Here is an 18162-nt window from a genome sequence, read left to right on the forward strand (position 1 = left end):
GACTAGATTACCTTTGATGGCCTTGTCAGCTCTATAGTTCTATTCTAGGGTTTTAATAAAAAGAAATTTATATTAGAACATAATAGCCCAATGACAGGAGAAGGAGTGTGAGTTTATTCATTTTGGCTTGTGACTTTTGTATGGTTGTAGACGGTCACATACGGTCACATATTGTACTGCATCTTACTGTGTGGATGTTAAAGAGTAAATGATAATTACTGGGGGTTGTCCTTTTTATAGCAATACATTAATTCCGTGAAGATCCTTCTAGCTTGTAATTTTGTGAAAAGCTGAAGCTACCTACATGTTAATTCTGTCTCCATCATATGATTCTGCCATCAAAGAAAACCCATGAAACAACTTTAAGACAGTAAACACTGGCTTAATGGAATGAGGCAGAAGGATTTTCCTGGTACTGAGGGGAGGGGTTCCCTTCTAGAAAATGGAAAGGAAATGATTGTTTGCTATGGCTGAGAGCTGGATTTGTCTCAGGTTAAAGCTGAGGATCTTTAATCGAGCCTCCCCCACCTCCACCTGTGAGATCTGAAATACTGGAGAACTTGGAATTATTACCCTGGGATTTTTCTGATAGACATTTTTAGATTATACAAAATATGTGTATATATCCCTAGCCCTATTCTCAGTACTCTTACCAGATGATACTGAATATTCTAGGAGTATTTGCAGGAGAATTCTTGTAGATATTACAGCTATATTCTTTCTCTTGTTCTGGATATTAATCTGATGTTCAAATACGCATTCATGGCTGAGACTGAGTTCCTGGTAGTGGCTGTTTTTATACCTAATCGTCTGACTGAGAATATGGCACCCTAAGCTCTTGAAGGTAATCACTTAAATACATCTGCCTTAATCTTCTTTGCTGGGCAGTGAGAAAAGGAGACAGTAAGGAGCCAGGGGAACAGAGAGAGTTGTGGGCCAGCACCGCTCCTTGGGCCCCCGCTGCCCATTTCTCATTTCTTGGAAATCCATGCCAAGATGCCTGCCTTCCTTGGTCTAAAGTGTCTGGGGAAATTGTGCAGCTCTGAGAAAAGCAAAGTCACCTCATCTGAGAGAACCAGTGCCAGGGGCTCGAACAGAAAGAGACTGATTGTTGAGGACCGGAGGGTCTCTGGGACTTCCTTCCCCGCTCACAGGCGTGCCACTGTCACCCATTTGCTGTATCTCTGTCCCGAGGACTACTGCCCACGTGGGCGTGTATGTAACAGTGTTGATCCTTTTGGTAAGTAAAATAACCCTCTCTGGACGTGGTTTTGTGTTTTGTGATTGGCGTAATTAAGAGAGTACTATCCAGATCATTCTTCCGTAATGTGTTCTTCAAAGGAAACACTATCCTTAATATATAATTAATGGGGGTGAGGGTGGGAGAAATGGAGAATGTAACATAAGTACAGCTATGGAGCTAAATTCCGAGGATATTTTTGTCCAGGATTTTATGATCTTCAGTAACAAATGTATCTCTTTCCAAACTTGGTAGGAATAACTGTCAATAATAGGAAGTATGATGGAAAAGAAAGATCTCTATCTGTAGATGCTGTTATTTCATATGACAAAGGATGAACGGAAAGAAAATATTCAAGGCGGGAGATGGAGGCTAGCACAAGATGACCTAAGTAAAGTTGAGGTCCAAATTGTGTCACTGTGTAGGGAGGGCTTGTCTTGTGAAATGTTCTAAAAAATATAAAATAAAATAAAAAGAAAGCATTGTAATATTGAGAGAACTTGTTGAGGCTTCTTTTCAGTGAAGCTCATTAAAACGTGTCACTCATCCCTCTGCCTGGGAAAGAGGTGGAGAAGACCCACTCTCGGGATAGAGTTATTGCACTTGGGAGTTTTCGGACTTTGAAGTTATCATGGTGCCTTTATTAATGAAGATGACACCTACCCAACTGCTCACGCCTTGTCAAAGTCAGCACTAGAAGTAGTACAGGAAGCAGAAGGTGATTAACCGTGGTCCCTATGAATGTATGAAGTTAAGTCAAATGAGCCAGGAAGCATAACATATTCCTCATCATTCTTGGACAGCCAGAGTTGAACTGGATTCAGTTTAGCTGAGGTAAGGGAGTTAAGATGTTCTGTTTTGTTGCAATCAGCTTTCAATAGCTTTATTGAGCTATAATTCATAGGCTGTAAAATTCATCCATTTAAAGTATACAGTTCAGTGGGTTTTAGTATGTTACTGATGTGTTACATACATATTTCCACTGCCTCAAAAAGAAACCCCGTACCCTTTAGCTATTGCCTCCCCACCCCAACCTCTTCACCCCCATCTCTCAGCCTGAAGAAATCAAAATCTACTTCTGCCTCTTAGATTTCCCTATTCTGGATATTTCATGTGAAGGGAATTTATAACACGTGGTCTTTCGTTTATGGCTGCTTTCACTTAGCATGTTTTCAGGGTTCACCCATGTTGTAGCACATGTCAGTACTTTATTCCTTGTCATGGCCAAATACTATTTCACTGTATGGATATTCCACAATTTGTTTCTCCTTACAGCAGCTCTTGCCCCTATGCATATTCATATACGAGGTTTTTTTTTCTCTCTCTTTTTTCATGTCAGATGGGTAATGTGCCAATGTCATAACAAGGTTCAAGGGTAGCACACCTCACACACTCATGCATGAACACATCAGAAGAATCATTATATACAGGTTTTTATGTGGACATATGATATGTTCAGGGCTCTTGGGTATATACCTAGGAGTGGAATTTCTGGGTCATGTAATAAGTCTATGTCTAACCTTCTGCAGGACTTCTAGATTATTTTACAAAGCAGTTACTCCATTTTACATCCCCACCAGCAGCATATGAAGGTCCCAGTTTCTCCACATCCTTGCTAATACTTGCTATTATCTGCCTTTTTTTTTTTGAGACGGAGTTTTGCTTTATTGCCCAGGCTGGAGTGCAATGGCCCGATCTTGGCTCACTGCAACCTCTGCCTCCCAAGTTCAAATGATTCTCCTGCCTCAGCCTCCCAGATAGTTTGGATTACAGGCACGTGCCACCACACCTGGCTAATTTTGTAATTTTATCAGAGGTGGGGTTTCACCGTGTTGGCCAGGCTGGTCTGGAACTCCTGACCTCAGGTGACCTGCCTACCTCCACCTCCCAAAGTGCTGGGATTATAGGCGTGAGCCACCACGCCTGGCCTTATCTGACTTTTTTGTTCTAGCCATCCTAGTGGGTGTGAAGCGGTGTCTCACTGGGACTCTACAGAGCTTCGGCTGGGACAGAGAAGGCTGACAAGCAGGTCAGTGCTCAGGCAGGACAGGATACTGACAGCTGCTGATGCTGACAGCTCCTTGTCTCTTACTCCTAACAAGCTTCTCGTCATGATTCCAGGGACATCCCTTTTTAGGGTAGCAGGGAGTGGGGATGGAGAAGCCACGTCTTCTTCCCAGTCCCCTTACAAGCTCTGCTCAGAAGACTTTGTTCAGAACCAACTGACTATGCCTATTGCAGCAAAGGACACCTCCCTCAAAAATCAGATCCACATACTAGTGGATACCTAGAATCCCTTTATTGAGGAAAAAACATTTTATTCCACAAATAGGAATAAAAATGAAACATATAGATTTCTGCCAGAGCTAACACGCTATTCTGAATGACTTCGGTGCTTCTGTGGAATGTTTCTACTCAAAGAGACTCAGATCAGATATTTTTGGAGTGAGCCACTGGTGCTCTTGAAAGAGAGATAAGATCTGTTGGGAGGAGAAGGCAGGAAGGCAAGGGGAAGCCAGGTAAGCTTAGTTTAATGAAAGCGTGCTGGATAATGACTTATCAGCAGATTCCCTCACGAGGGAACAAGAGAATTAACAGTATCAGAGAGTTCTGGATACAGGAAAGGTAATCATCATTGGGATATCCATATCTCAGTGGAGGCAGACAAGGGAATCTGGGAGATTAGTTAAGTCTTGTGACTTGGAGGTTGGACATTCCGGAATTTGACTCCCAGCTCTTCTACTCACTAAATGTGTTACTTTGGGAAGTTAGGAATTGCAAGTGCGTTTCTCTGTCCCTAAGGCAGGCAGGGAATGCATACCTTATATGATCACTTTGAGCAGGCCTATCCCTAGAGTAGATGGGGCCCTGGGCAAATATTTTTTGTAGGACTCCTGTCTATATAAACAACTTGACTCACCCAAAGGCAGTGTGTCAACAGCTCAATCTGTTTCAATCATGGGAAAGAAATGCTACACCAGCCTGAGGAAGTGATTGCTTGCTAGGCTTGTCTCCTAGAATGGAGCCAGCTCCAGGGCCCCAAGAAACCCCATTGGCATGACTCCTGGGGTTCCTTGGGGCATCTGGCCAACCCTTTGCCCAGTATGGGAGAGATGCAGAGGATCACTAGAGAGATCTGTGAAGAGAAGGCTCAGATTCCCCATCCAGACAGCACTGCTGGCCCCAGCGATCCCAGGTACCAGAGCGCACTTAAACATTTTTGAGGAAGGAATGGGGTTAGGGCAGGGGCCCTATTTGCCTGTGTCTGAGGGCAGTATTGAATATGAGGACTCAATGAGAACCTGGCTGGGCATGGTGCTGTGGGCCTATAGTACCAGCTACTTGAGAGGCTGAGGCAGGAGGATCACTTGGGCCTAGGAGTTCAAGACCAGCCTGAGCAACATTGCAAGACCCTATCTCAATTTTAAAAATTGTAAATACAGATAAAAATAAATTTAAAGAATGAGAACGTGCATATCAAAGTGTTTGGTATAGTGGTGCACAGAAGCATACGGTAAATGCTAATTTCAGTAATAATAATAGAGTTGCAGTATAGTCAGCATTAGTCATTTGTGACAATCTCTATGGAGGTTGAATTAAAAAAATAAAATAAGAAAAATTGTTTATTATTGATAAAAATAATTTCTATTGTTTGCCTTCCATGCTGTGAAACAATAGAGGCCCACAACTATAGATGCTGCACAGGACGTGGGGTTCCCAGGAAGCCACTGTGTGCTCAGAGCATCCTGTTTAGGACAGGTGCTTGGAGGAAGTGCGCCCTCCTGCAGCCATGCGTGTTCCTGTGCTACGAAGCCCCAGAGTGTTCAGGAGCAGCTCCTGGCAGGGTGCTCAGGAATATTTGGCAAAGGCCTCCTGCAGCTGTCAGAAAGATCTCAAGATGCTGCAGCTTCCTGTTGTTGTCTGGTGCTCAATCCCTGCTTTGAGTTGTGCTGGACTCCATGATTTTCCAAGTGTACCCATGCGTATCTGTCCTTTGTTATGCTCAAAACAACCCTTGGATGTTGCAAGGGAAGAAATTGTTTTCCCCACTTAACAACAGCAATGAATTAGCAAGAAGATGGGAAAAGTGGGCAAAACAAATATGTCAGTGAACATACACAATAGCTTCCGCAAAAATATATCAGTGAACATATATCAGTGAAATAGATCAGTAAACATACAAAACAGCCTCTGCAGCTTCTGACTGTAGATGTAGTACTATTCTAGAAGAACAGCTGTCATTCACTGGGAGCCTACTATATCTCAAACATTGTAATAAGTGTCTTTTTTTGTTTGGTTTTGTTTTTGAGACAGGGTCTCCCTCTGTCTCTCAGGCTGGAGTGCAGTGGTGCGAACAGGGCTCACTGCAGCCTTCACCTCTTGAGCTCAAGTGATCCTCTTGCCTCAGCCTCCCATGTAGCTGGAACTACAGGCACATGCTACCATGCCTAGCTAATTCTTTGATTTTTTTATAGAGACAGGGTCTCACTTTGTTGCCCAGGCTGGTTTCAAACTCCTGATTTCCAACAGTCTTCCTGCTTTGGCTTCCCAAAGTGTTGAGATTGTAGGCGCAAGCCACCACACCTCGCCTGGGCCACGTGTTTTATGATTTTTCCATGTTTGATATTCTCAATAACTCAACAAAGCAGGAATTACTTTTATTTCATTTTACAGAGAAGGAAACTGGGGCGTGTGCAGTTACGAGACCTGCCAAAGGTCACATAAGTACTAGATTTGGGTCTGCCTGACACCCAGGTCTGCCTGACACCCAGGTTCATGGTCTCCACCACGATGTCACTCTGCCTCAGCCTGAGGAGCATAAGAGTGGTCATTCATGAGGTGTGCTGAACACTGGCACACCTAAAGTTTGTAAATAATATTGTTCATTAAGTACTTCAGCAGCTCAAATTTGAAGACTCCCATAAAGTAAATTGCTGTTGCCAGGAAAATTAGCAAAGATTTCCTTCCTCTAGCTCATAAATACAAGCTGTCTGTATGGAATGTTCCCTTACTCTACTGTGGGAAATTAGAGTGAAGTTTTTGAACCTGTGTTTCTTTCTGTCCCTTGGAGCTTTTGAGTCTCGTACAAATGAAATAACATATTTAGGGCAATTACCTTCTTGACAAACAAACAAGAGACTGGTACTATTATCAAAAGCCCCAAGGATATCTGGAGAGGATTCAGTGATTTTGTTGTCAGCTGAGTCCAAATTCCAAAGCAGAATGTTCTGGACTGGAGAGCTGGGACCAAAGTAGACTTGGCAGTCCCCTCCCTGAAAAAGGAGTTTATATCCCAGAAGAGAGAAAGGTGGTTCACGTCGGATTCAGGCACCTGCTGAGACCTTTCTGTTAGGTGCAGCATACCAAGGGTTGTCTTCACTCAGAGTGGTCTTCCAAGACCCTGATACTCAGATTATCACGTAAGTGAGAGAACCTCTTGGGTACATTATTGTTTCTTAAAGCAATACCAACCTGTTTTCAAACTAAGCAGAACATATAACACTACAATATTTTTCTTTTAGTGTGCCCTTCTTACCCCATTCAGTAATCCACAACCCCAGACCTGTATGTCAGAGGGCTAGGGGAAGCGTCTTGGGTATAGCAGGCCAAAGGCCGCAAATGGCTTTGTTTTCAAAAAGACAGCATATTCTTCAAGATGCTGTGGAACTTTTCTATAGCATCTTCCCGGTGACATTGAGAGGCTGTGTCGGGGAAAAGGTGTTAATTCCCTGCAAACCCTGGAACTCAGGTGTGAAGGCCCTGTCTTAAATTTGAGAGACGTGTTTGAGCTAGCCATGGAAAATATATCCTGGGAAAGTTGGTAAGAACCAGCATGTGGTTCCTGCCCTCAGACCCGCTCTCCTGACTGATGGCTTTGACTAGGCTGCTTTGAGAGGCAAAGTAGTAACAGGCGTCTACTGCTGGCAAGGAGATGTACTGCGTTGTGGCCTCCTGTTCCTCCAGGATGCTGGATCCCCACGGCCACATCCAGTTTGTTGATGGAATATGGTTCCCCGTAAACAGCAGTCTTACTTTAACTTTTATTCTCCTAAGGATGGAGATGATAGGTGGTGGCCAGTTACTTCTACATCTTGCAAGGGCATGAATGGAGAGGGATTTGAGGTTTCAGCTATTTGGGAAAGCATTAAATAGTTTGCATTTTTAAAAATTTACTTATAGTTACAAATAACCCCTGTTCACTTCCCTAGGCTTCTCATCCCATTAGTTTAATCGTATTTCCCAGAATCATATGTTTCAAGCTCTTGACGGTTAAACCTTTCTATCACGTCCCACTCTTAACCCCCAAGCACCCGCATCAGTCTTCTTTGTTACAGATATTTGAAGGACCCTTTCACGTTGGGCCTCTCTTTGTATGTGCAATTCTGCTGCCTGGCACGGCCTCCCCGGTTCCTCTGAGGCCCAGCAGGATGCAGGTTAAGCTTTTCCTCCTCTGGGAAGGCCTGATCTTACCTCTTGCCTCATCCTCCTCTGTGTTTTCATAGCATCCTCTGCATATCTTTGTTCGAGTTGCCTGTTTATAAGCTTCTCCCTTTTCATACACTGAGGTCCTCTCTGAGGGCAAGGGGAGAGCTGTGCTTTTATTTTTTTTCCATTATAGTACCTGGCATGTAAAAAAAACAACTGCGAGTGATGCGTAAATGAATGAGTGAATGTTCGCCGAAATCAAATCACTATGTTGGAAGAATACAATTCAGCATTAAATTGTCCCCCCGCCTTCAAGTAGCTGAGGCCAGGAGAAGCTGCAAAGCAAAGTGGCTGCAAATTCAGGGCTGTGGGGTCAGACCTCCCTGCCAAGTTTAAAGTCCAGCTCTGCTCTTTGCAGTTCTGTGACCCAGGTAAGTTACTTAATATATCCAAGCCTTAGTTTTCTTGTATATAAAATGTGGATAATGCTACCGCCATTGCAGCAGTATTATGAGCCCTAAGAGAAACTACATATTTAAACAATTCTGGCATTTAGTTGGAGCTCAATAAATACTTCCCCCTCTTCTCACCCAAATGTGTGAGAAGTTGAATAATTGTCTAGATAACGAATACAATTAGTTTTCAAAGGAAAGAAATATCACCGAAGGGAAAGAGAAAGTAGGATTTTGCGATTTGAGCTGGAAAATAGATATGATTTACCCAAAATACGAGTAAAAGGAAAATAGCCCAATGATCTGAGAGTGGAAAGAAAAAGGTAGAAGTAAGACATTTTCCACTTAGTTCCACTCGCTGAATCTACTTAGTCCAGCTGTTTTTGGTTTTTTTGATGGTTGCTTTTTGTTTTGTTTCTTTATTTTATTTTTAATCCTAGGAATGTGGGCAAGTAACTATTTTCACATGAAATGTTCCCATATAAATTACTTCCTTGAGTAACTAAATATGCTGCAATGCCCCATTCGTTTTAATTAAATGTACTTAAAAACTAATCTTATTTAAAGTCAGAGGGTAAAGCAGTCTATTTAAGTTTATTGTTTGGCGTTGTTTTAATCCAGGCTTTAAACAAATTTGGATCTTACTAAGAGTGGCTTGCTTTCAAAGAAATCCCTGATTTCCCATCCTTTGACCCTAATGATTCTGGGGCATGACCCAGTGCTGATGATTATGGATGGACTCCTGTTAACTTGGCAAATGAGTCATGGACCCGTGACGGCCGTGGGTACAAGACAATGCTGCTAACAGAAAGGGAATATGGATCGTGTGGCGGCTGGGCACAGCGGCTCATGCCTGTAATCCCAGCACTTTGGGAGGCCAAGATGGGTGAATCATGAGGTCAGGAGTTCGAGACCAACCTGGCCAGCATAGTGAAACCCCATCTCTACTAAAAATGCAAAAATTAGCCGGGCATGGTGGTGGGCGCCGGTAGTCCCAGCTACTCAGGAGGCTGAGGCTGGAGAATTGCTTGAACCTGGGAGGCAGAGGTTGCAGTGAGCCGAGATAGCACTACTACACTCCAGTCTGGATGACAGAGTGAGACTGTGAAAGGGATATGGATTATGTGTTGTTACTCATTGGGGTGGACAGGTGGCCAGCACAGGCTTGATTTGTCTATGGGCTACCAGACGAAGGCTGCTAGTAGGAAGGTAATATAAGGTGAATAGGTAGTCAGCAGATGGGTGATTCTGTCCCTGGGATGGAAGATGAAGGCTGCCAACAGGAAGGCAGGGAGGTCTGTGTGCTGTTTGTTAGGGTGCGTAGAGATAGTCATCAGGAAGATTCCTTTCTCAACCTCAGAAAGCAGCACACCCAGAATGCACTAGAGAAACCCTTCGCAGAATCAGCACTTAAGTATGTCAGGATTTTAGATAGACTATGATATGATATGCACGAGGATTCTAGATATTTCTCAAAGGTAGAAATCTTTGATATCAACACCTTATTTATTTAATATTTATTTGACAGAGTCTTGCTCTCTCACCCAGGCTGGAGCACACTGGCGTGATCTTGGCTCACTGCAGCCTCTGCCCCCCGGGTTCCAGCGATTCTCTGTGCCTCAGCCTCCTAGGTAGCTAAGATTACAGGCGCACACCACCGCGCCTGGCTAATATTTTTGTATTTCTAGTAGAGATGGGGTTTCACCATGTTGGCCAAAGCTGGTCTTGAACTCCTGACCTCAAATGACCTGCCCGCCTCAGCCTCCCAAAGCACTGGGATTATAGGCGTGAGCCAATGTGCCCAGCCAACACCTTATTTTTATAGGAAGTAAGAGACTGAGGTCCAGAGAAGTAAATGATTTTCCTAAGGTCTATGGTATAATGAGAGGGTAGTGTTAGATTAAGACCCTAGCCCTCTTCTCTCCCTGTTTAATATTACATGAGAAGACCAAAGGATGATGATGATGATTATTATTATTATTATTTTTAGTTTAGTTGGAGACTTAGCTCAGGTGGGACTTTCCTGTGGAGTCTTCCAGACCTGTCCTTTTTAGGGCTCTGCTGTGTACCACACAAAAGCCCATCCAAGCATCTCTATGCTTGGCTATTTATAAATCTGTTTGTTTGCATGTCTCTCTCTACCGGGTAGTAAGTGCCTTGGTGGCAGGATGGTGGCTTTCGTGGTTTCTTCAGACTATAACACAATGCTTGGTAAATAAAGGTACTTCATATATTTTAAAATTGAGATGTAATGTAGTACGCCATAAAATTCCTCACTGTAACATGTACAATCCTGTAGATTTTAGTAGAACCACAACGTTGTGCAACCATCCCACTCTCTAATTCCAGAGCATTTTTATCAGCCCAGAAAGAAACCCTATGCCCATTAGAAAACATCCCTGATTACTCACATTCCTCAGCTGCTGGCAGCTACTTAGCTCCTTTAGGTGTTTGTGGATTTGCCTATTCCAGACATTTCTTCTGATTAGAATCATGTAACCTGTGGTTTTTGTGTCTGGCTTCATTTACTTAGTATAATGTTTTCAAGGCTCATCAAGAAGGTGGCATTGATAAATGCCGTATTCCTTCTTATGGCGGAATAGTATCCCATTGTAGGGATATATCACATTTTCTTTATCTTTTCATCAACTGATGGTCATTTGTGTTTTTCCTGCTTTCTGGCTATTATGAATAATGCTGCTATGAACACTTGTGTACGAGTTTTTGTGTGAACATGTTTTCAGTCCCCTTGGTTGTATACCTAGGAGTGGAAATCCTGGATCATATGGTGATTCTCTGTTTAACTTTTTGAGAAACTGTCAAACTGTTTTCTCAGTGGCTGTACTATTTTGCATTCCCACCACTTAATACAATTTCAAATTAAATTAAAGCTATTCCCTCAAAGTGAAATCACCAGTTTTCCTGTATGTACAAAAATCCTATAGGTACATTCATGTCTATTTACATCCTATATCTTAATCTTCAAAACTGCTTATATCTTTACAATTTAAAGGTCTGCCAATATTACATAAAGAAAGGTAGGGCCTTTACTTTGAGAAATCATTTAGCTGGCTTTTAAATTCACTTCCTGTAAGTGCCTTACTGTGGTCCCTCAAGTTTTGTTTGTTTACTGTTTAGAAGTCTTTTCTCTTCCAAGTTCTGTGGCCATAGATAGCAACCAAAATTAATCAGAGGACATCGGACATATTGTGACTCACAGTGCCCAGAAAAATCTAGCTCACAAAAGTTTGCCTGCAGCCCAAGTGGAGAGGGAGAATTCTCATGACATAGAGTAGGATCTCCTGGGATAAAGATGAGCTGGGGAAGAAAAGTCAAATAACTAGGGCCACGGCCAGCACTCAGCCAGCTCCCTTTCTGTCCATCGCGACCCGGATCATATTGTAAGGTCATTTTTGACATCACTAGAATATTCTGGGGTGTTTAATATTTGCTGTCTTTGTGGGACAATTCCCAGTTCTGTTTCACATCAGTCTTTTCCCAGAAGTGCTCTCATGTGATTCTAGTGTGTAGCTGGATATGTTCTGTTATCCTTTCCTTGGGCACTTGTCCCTAAAGGGCACAGACTCTATCTTCGCTTGGTAGCCAGTGGCACTATAGGGGTAGTGGCTACTTAATAACAGTGTAGGCCGGGCGTGGTGGCTCACGCCTGTAATGTCAGCACTTTGGGAGGCCAAGGTGGGCAGATCACCTGAGGTCGGGAGTTTGAGACCAGTCTGGCCAACATGGTGAAACACTGTCTCCGCTAAAAATACAAAAATGAGCTGGGCATGGTGGTACACACCTCTAATCCCAACTACTTGGGAGGCTGAGGCATGAGAATTGCTTGAACCCAGGAGGCAGAGGTTGCAGTGAGCCAAGATCGTGCCACTGCACTCCAACCTGGGTGAGAGAGTGAGACCCTGTCTCAAAAGTAAATAAATATAAATTAATTAATCAATTTAAAAAACTGTCTAATCATTGAGGTCACTAATTGGTCCAGTATTATCCATGATGGGAATACTAAGTGAAGTTAATGGTTTAGTAATACTTCAGCTGAACTTGATTTAACATAGATCGTGGTTCACTTGGTGTATTTTAAGAGTTTAAAGAAGATGCGAACAAGATCCAACACATTTCTTGGTTAACTGCTGTATCTACATACGAAGAGTGATCCAGTTCATTTTCTATATGTGGCAGCAGCTGGTAGAAAGCTGTTGAGCCCAGCCAACCATCTGTAACTCTTCCTGTAGTTGCGAAGACAGCATTAGACTTGAAGCTTTCCTTATCTCTCTTGCTGAGCAGCAAGCATTCCTTCCTTTGAACCTTCATACTGTTTGGTCAGTATCTCTGATTCCAATCCTTCTGCCTTGTTTTAGAGTTATTTAGGTCCTTGTGCTATTTGCTCTACTTAGATGTAAGGTTGCTGAGGGCTTAGTTTAGGTATCTTTGATCTCTATACCACTTTTGGCCCCTTGAAGGTGATGCCTTTGCACATTGCAGATGCTCAGTAAATATTGTTAGCCTCATTAATGGGTCAGCATTCATTTGTTTCTCTTCATTTCTTCCTTTGATTTTTGCCCACCTAGTTCTCAATTGTGGATGCTATGGCTGAATGCTCATCTTGTGGCTTAGTTGCTTTTTTTTCTGCGTGCAAATTTAATAACCAGTGAAGCGTAGTGGGAAATGCTCAGGGCTCTTAGTATATGTTATTCAGGAAGGGGAAATATTGTGTAATCCATATCCAAAACCAAGAAGAATTGAAGTTCTAAATATTTTCCTTCCCGTCCACCCTCTAATCTCCTCCAAATCCCAACAAATTCAATCCATATGCAGAGTGTTTTCCATCTTGCTAGGGATAGTGAGAGAAAGGAAGGGAAGAGACCTACCTTCTGTATCTCTTTTGAACACACAGCCAACTTGGCATATGGCATATGGTACTAGCACAATCTTGGGTTGAATTGTAGCAATATACAGCTGTTTAAAATTGTAAAGAGAGCCCATGTAATGTATGTGTAAATATTGTAAAATGACTCATTTTTATAGAGCTTGGTAAATGTCATAGGTCACATCCTTCTGCCTAAAACATAAACACAGGCCTAAAAGACATTTTGGGGGCATATTTATTTATGAGGCAGTTGGTAGTTCTGACCTCTGCTACCAGAGTTAATCTAAGTTGTCTTCTTTACATATTTTAAAGGAGGAAGTGCTTTGGCATAGTATGTGTGCATACAAGTTCCATTGTGTTTGTATGATAAGATGATCCAGTTAATAATTGATTTTCTTGAGAAAAAAATATATTCTGTCTGATGAACATGCTTGGTCTTTTCAGGATATTGTTCTATTTAGAATCTGTCTCTGGTTATCTTTAGATCAAAGTGATCAGTGACTTAAGACAACATTTTTTTTAGCATAAAAATATGGATCTTAGATTGTCTTTTGTTTACAACTCCCCGCCCAAAAAGAGACTCTGTGAGGAAAATTTAAAGGTAGGTAATTTATTTGGAAGGTGATTCTAGGAATCACTGTTAGAGGAGTGAGGCTAATAAAAGGTGCAATATCAAGCCAGTTACCAGTATGGGCAGCAATTCCCAATCCATTGGGACCTCTAAGAGGTAGTGTGGGATGTGCTGCAGAGATATCCCAGCCAAGGGATGAGGAAGCCGGGGTGTTTACCGCCTCCCCATCACCATTGTTTGACAGCTGCTTTCAGGTACATTAACTCACGCATTTTGATGCTTCTAGTAATCACATCTGACTTGCAGAGGCGAGTGCCAAGGAGGTATGGGTAGGGCACTGACAGATTCCATTGCAAATGGTCCAACTGAGGTATTATTTTGGTAAAAATTCCCTCTCCATTCTAATGAAGGATCTTTTGTTTCTGAAGAACAGCAATCCACTTACACTTTTCAATAACCCAATCAAAATATGTAGAGAGAGAGGGGATAGGAACCCAGGAAATGCTGGACAGCCAGGCCTCAGGAAGTACAGAATTCCAGGCTGCTCCAGGACCAGCAGTTTAGTTTGGGGGAATGTCCCATTCCTTTCCTGCCCATCTGGCTTCCTCTGACACTCTGTCCCTTGGGACTTTGGTCTACACATGGTTCTGTGATGCCTGCACCTGGCCTGGCCTAACTTTATCTTTTACTGTGGATATCCACCACTGACTGGGACTTTTATATGTATCTCTAACTTCAGATTTTTAGGAGTGAAAACCTAATTGGCCCAGTTCATCTTTTTCAAAGTCAGATAAAAAAGCTGTTGGCCAGCTGATGTATGGGCCTCTCTCTGATCCAATGTCCACTAACAATCTAGTCATCCACAGGCAAGGGGAGGAGTCATATGGCTCAGTGCCCACTCACAAGATGGGTAGAGCAGGGACAGATAAGCAACGAATGCGACAAAGTCCCCCAAGAAAGATCATTACACCTAGGCAATGATTCCATATGGAATGGAAATCTTGTCCTGAGAATTCCATGGCATTTTCATGAATACACAGCTTAAATAACTGGAAATATGAAATAAAACCCCATGTGGTTATCCTTAGAACCAATTTTTTTTTTTTTTTTTTGAGACAGAGTCTTGCTCTGTCACTCAGGCTGTAGTGCAGTGGCACGATCTCGGCTTACAGCAAGCTCCGCCTCCCGGGTTCACCACATTCTCCTGCCTCAGCCTCCCGAGTAGCTGGGAATACAGGTGCCCGCCACCATGCCCAGCTAGTTTTTTTGTATTTTTGGTAGAGACGGGGTTTCACTGTGTTAGCTAGGATGGTCCTGATCTCCTGACCTCATGATCTGCCCGCCTCAGCCTCCCAAAGTGCTGGGATTACAGGCGTGAGCCACTGTGTGCCTGGCCAGAACCAAGGTATTTTAAAAAAATTATTTGTTCATCAGTCTGTCTGAAAGAAACGTGCTGTAGAAATCTTAAATGTTAATGAATTAGAAACAATTTTGGTTCTTGCACTAAGAATCTGGATATAGGCTAGAGTCAGTGGCTCATGCCTGTAATCCCAGCACTTTGGGAGGCTGAGGCAAGAGGATTGCTTGAGCCCAGAAGTTTAAACCTAGCCTGGGCAATGTAGTGAGACCCCATCTCTACAAAAAAAATTAAAAATTAGCTGGATGTAATGATGCATGTCTGTGGTCCCAGCTACTCAAGAGGCTGGAGTGGGAGGATCACTTGAGCCCAGGAGTTTGAGGTTGCAATGAGCCATGATCTTGCCATTGGACTCCAGCCTGTGTGACAGAGTGAGACACTGTCTCAGGAAAAAAAAAGAATCTGGATATAATCAGTAAAAAGTTAAAGATACATCATCTCCCTTTTCTTAAAAGATCCTGAAGATAAGTTTGCCTTATGATATGCTTTGCCTTACCAAGTCCAAGAAACAGGAACTGGGATATAAGCACAGTGATGAGATTTTACATAGTCTCTAAGCAAAGATGAAGTGATTGGGTGATGTGATCTGAGGTTGCTTCTGTGAGATGCTTAGATGAAGAATCTTGTACAGTCTGGCACCAGTCATTACCTCCCTAGTGTGTACACGAGGACAGTAGCACTGTCATAGTTGTCTCCTGCTCACCTCCAATTTTTGTTAGTTGTAATGTTGTTTTCACATTTTCCTTTCCTCAAAATATTTCCTTATTCCTTTCTAACCATAATCAGGTAATTGTGGTGTCAGTTTCCTAATTGAATTCACTGCTCACTGCTAGCACTTTTACTAGTGCTTGCATTGCTGAGCTTATTTTAACTCATCTCTTAATTGGCTGGATGTTGTTTTCCATCAGTTTTCCCAAGAAGGGTTCACGGTGTCGTGCTTCCCAGACACCTTTCTGTTTGTGGTGGTTTGCCCATTGCCCTTATCTCTGAATGACGTTTTGGCAGGTGTAAGTTTCTTGGTTCTTTTGTCAGGTTCTTGGACATTTTGGCAGGTGTAAGGTTCTTTCTTTCCCTCAAGACATCCAGGTATTGCTTCATCATCTTTTAAGTATCAGTGTTGCTGTTGAGAAGTCTGAGGCTAGCCTGAGTTTTTCTCTTTTTGTGAGCAATAGGGTTTTTCTGCCTGGACATATGGAGAATGATATCTTGGAGTCCTAAGGCTTAGCCTAGGACTTGGAGTCAGCATTCTGTATCAAATTTTCTCAAAATATGTTATATCTATACTCTTTAAACCTGTGAATTCAGCTGTCTCTTCATTTCAGGGATATTCTTGTGTATTTAATCTTTGAATACATCTGCTTCTTAGGTTCTCTACTTCTAAGACATACATTTAAAAAAATCTTTCTTCATCTTGCACTTCTATTGTTTTCTCTCATTATTTGAGGCTCTTTCTTCTGCATTCATTGAAATCATTTCAAAATTTTCTCTGTGCTAGGAATTAGATATTTTATCGGCATTTTTTTGTTCTTTGATATTTCCATTCTTACTATTGATATTCTTTGTCTTTGGTTTTTATGTCTTAATTTCTCTAACCTTTTTCATCTTATCTTGTTGTGTCGTCATCTCATCCTTGAGCTCTTTTTTATTTCATGCACTAATTCAGCATTCTGCATCTGTGCTCACTCTCCTTAACTCTAGTTTCCACAGAGCAGCCGAGGATCCGTGGAGTTGACGATCAGATCATGCTGCTTTCTCTGTTCAAATCCCACAGTGGCTTTGAACAGAGATACGAGTGGGCTCGTATCTGTAATCCCACCACTTTTGGAAGCCAAGACTGGAGGATCACTTGAGGCCAGGAGTTCGAGACCAGCCTGTGCAATAGCAAGACCCTGTCACTACAAAAAAAAAAAAAAATTAAAAATTAAAAATCAGCCGGGTATGGTGATGCACACCTGTAGTCCCAGCTACTTGGGAGGCTGAGGTGGGAAGGCCACTTGAGCCTTGGAGGTTGAGGCTGCAGTGAACTATGATCATACCACTGCACTCTGGCCTGGGTGACCGAGTGAGACCGTGTCTCAAAACAAAACAGAACAGCTTAGGGGAAAAGCCAAGGCCCTTTACAATGACCTGCAGGCCCTAACTCCTCCACATCACTAACTTCACGCCTCTTGCTGTCTGCCGCCTGATCTCACCAGCCTCCCCACTGCCTTGAACATACCAGGTGGGCTCCCGTCTCAGGACGTTTGCACTTATTGCTCCCTCTCTGCGGAGTGGTTTTTCCTCAGAATCTACATGGCTTATTCTCTTCCCTTCTTCAGGTACTTACTCGCATAGCACTTCCTCAAAGAGACCTTCCTCTACTACTCTACTTAAAACCACAGCTTCTCCCCGCAACATTCTCCGTCCCCGGCCTTGCCTTTTCTCCATAGTACTTATCGCTTTCTAATATATAATCATACATATTTATATATATGTACATATTACTCATGTATTTTATTATGTCAACTTCAACCTTCCCAACTAGGATATATCTCCTTCATGGCAAGGATTTTTGTCTGGTTTCTTCGCTGTGATATCCCAACACCTAGAACAGTTCCTGACACTTAGTAAACACTTGATAAATATGTGTTGCATGAATGAATAGACTGAAGGTAACAATCGTGTCTTCCTGGGAAGAGTTCCTAACATCAAAGTCCACCTTTTTTTTTTTTTTTTAATGTTTGCCTTCACAGTGACTTTCTCATTTGGCAGCAGAGGTCATATAACAAAATATTGGGGGAGGGGGAGGATCTAAATTCTTTAAGGTGTTACAGATTAAATCCCCCAGCTTCGATATTATTAGAAGGCTCCTTATACCTTCAAATGGTTTTGAAAACTTGAATTTTACAGTTTTCAAGCTTATCTTATTTTATTGTGAATTGATGAGGCAGTGAGAAATGAAATAACAATAGTTGTTACCCTTAACTGCATTCCTTCTTAGTACTAGGTACTTTCTTTTGGGATAGATCACCTGTTATTCTCACCCAGCACAGGACACATAATTTTCAGGGCCCAGTATGAAAGAAAAACGTGGGATCCCTTGTTTAAAATGCAGGAGAAAGTGCCATTAGTGGTACTAAAATATAGCTTTTTTGTTTATTCCCCAGATTCTCTCAACTCAGTAGTTTTTAT

The 18162-nt window shown here is 42.4% G+C and overlaps 1 protein-coding gene across 4 annotated transcripts in view; it reads left to right on the forward strand.

Annotated features, from left to right (window-relative positions):
• The window catches only part of ABLIM1 (actin binding LIM protein 1), a 277318-nt gene that overhangs the window by 34753 nt on the left and 224403 nt on the right, over positions 1–18162 (forward strand). Inside the window, exon 1 of one of the 4 annotated variants that reach the window (XM_011967490.1) lies at positions 890–1240. The exons of the other annotated variants lie outside the window; for them this stretch is intronic. Within the exon in view, the coding sequence (XP_011822880.1) occupies positions 997–1240 (244 nt within the window). The 5' untranslated portion in view covers positions 890–996. Of the gene's footprint in view, positions 1–889; positions 1241–18162 lie in introns of those variants that run through there. 4 annotated transcript variants of the gene reach the window in all.

This window comes from Mandrillus leucophaeus, unplaced genomic scaffold (genome assembly GCF_000951045.1).
Source record: "Mandrillus leucophaeus isolate KB7577 unplaced genomic scaffold, Mleu.le_1.0 Scaffold80, whole genome shotgun sequence".
NCBI classification, from domain to species: Eukaryota; Metazoa; Chordata; class Mammalia; order Primates; family Cercopithecidae; genus Mandrillus; species Mandrillus leucophaeus.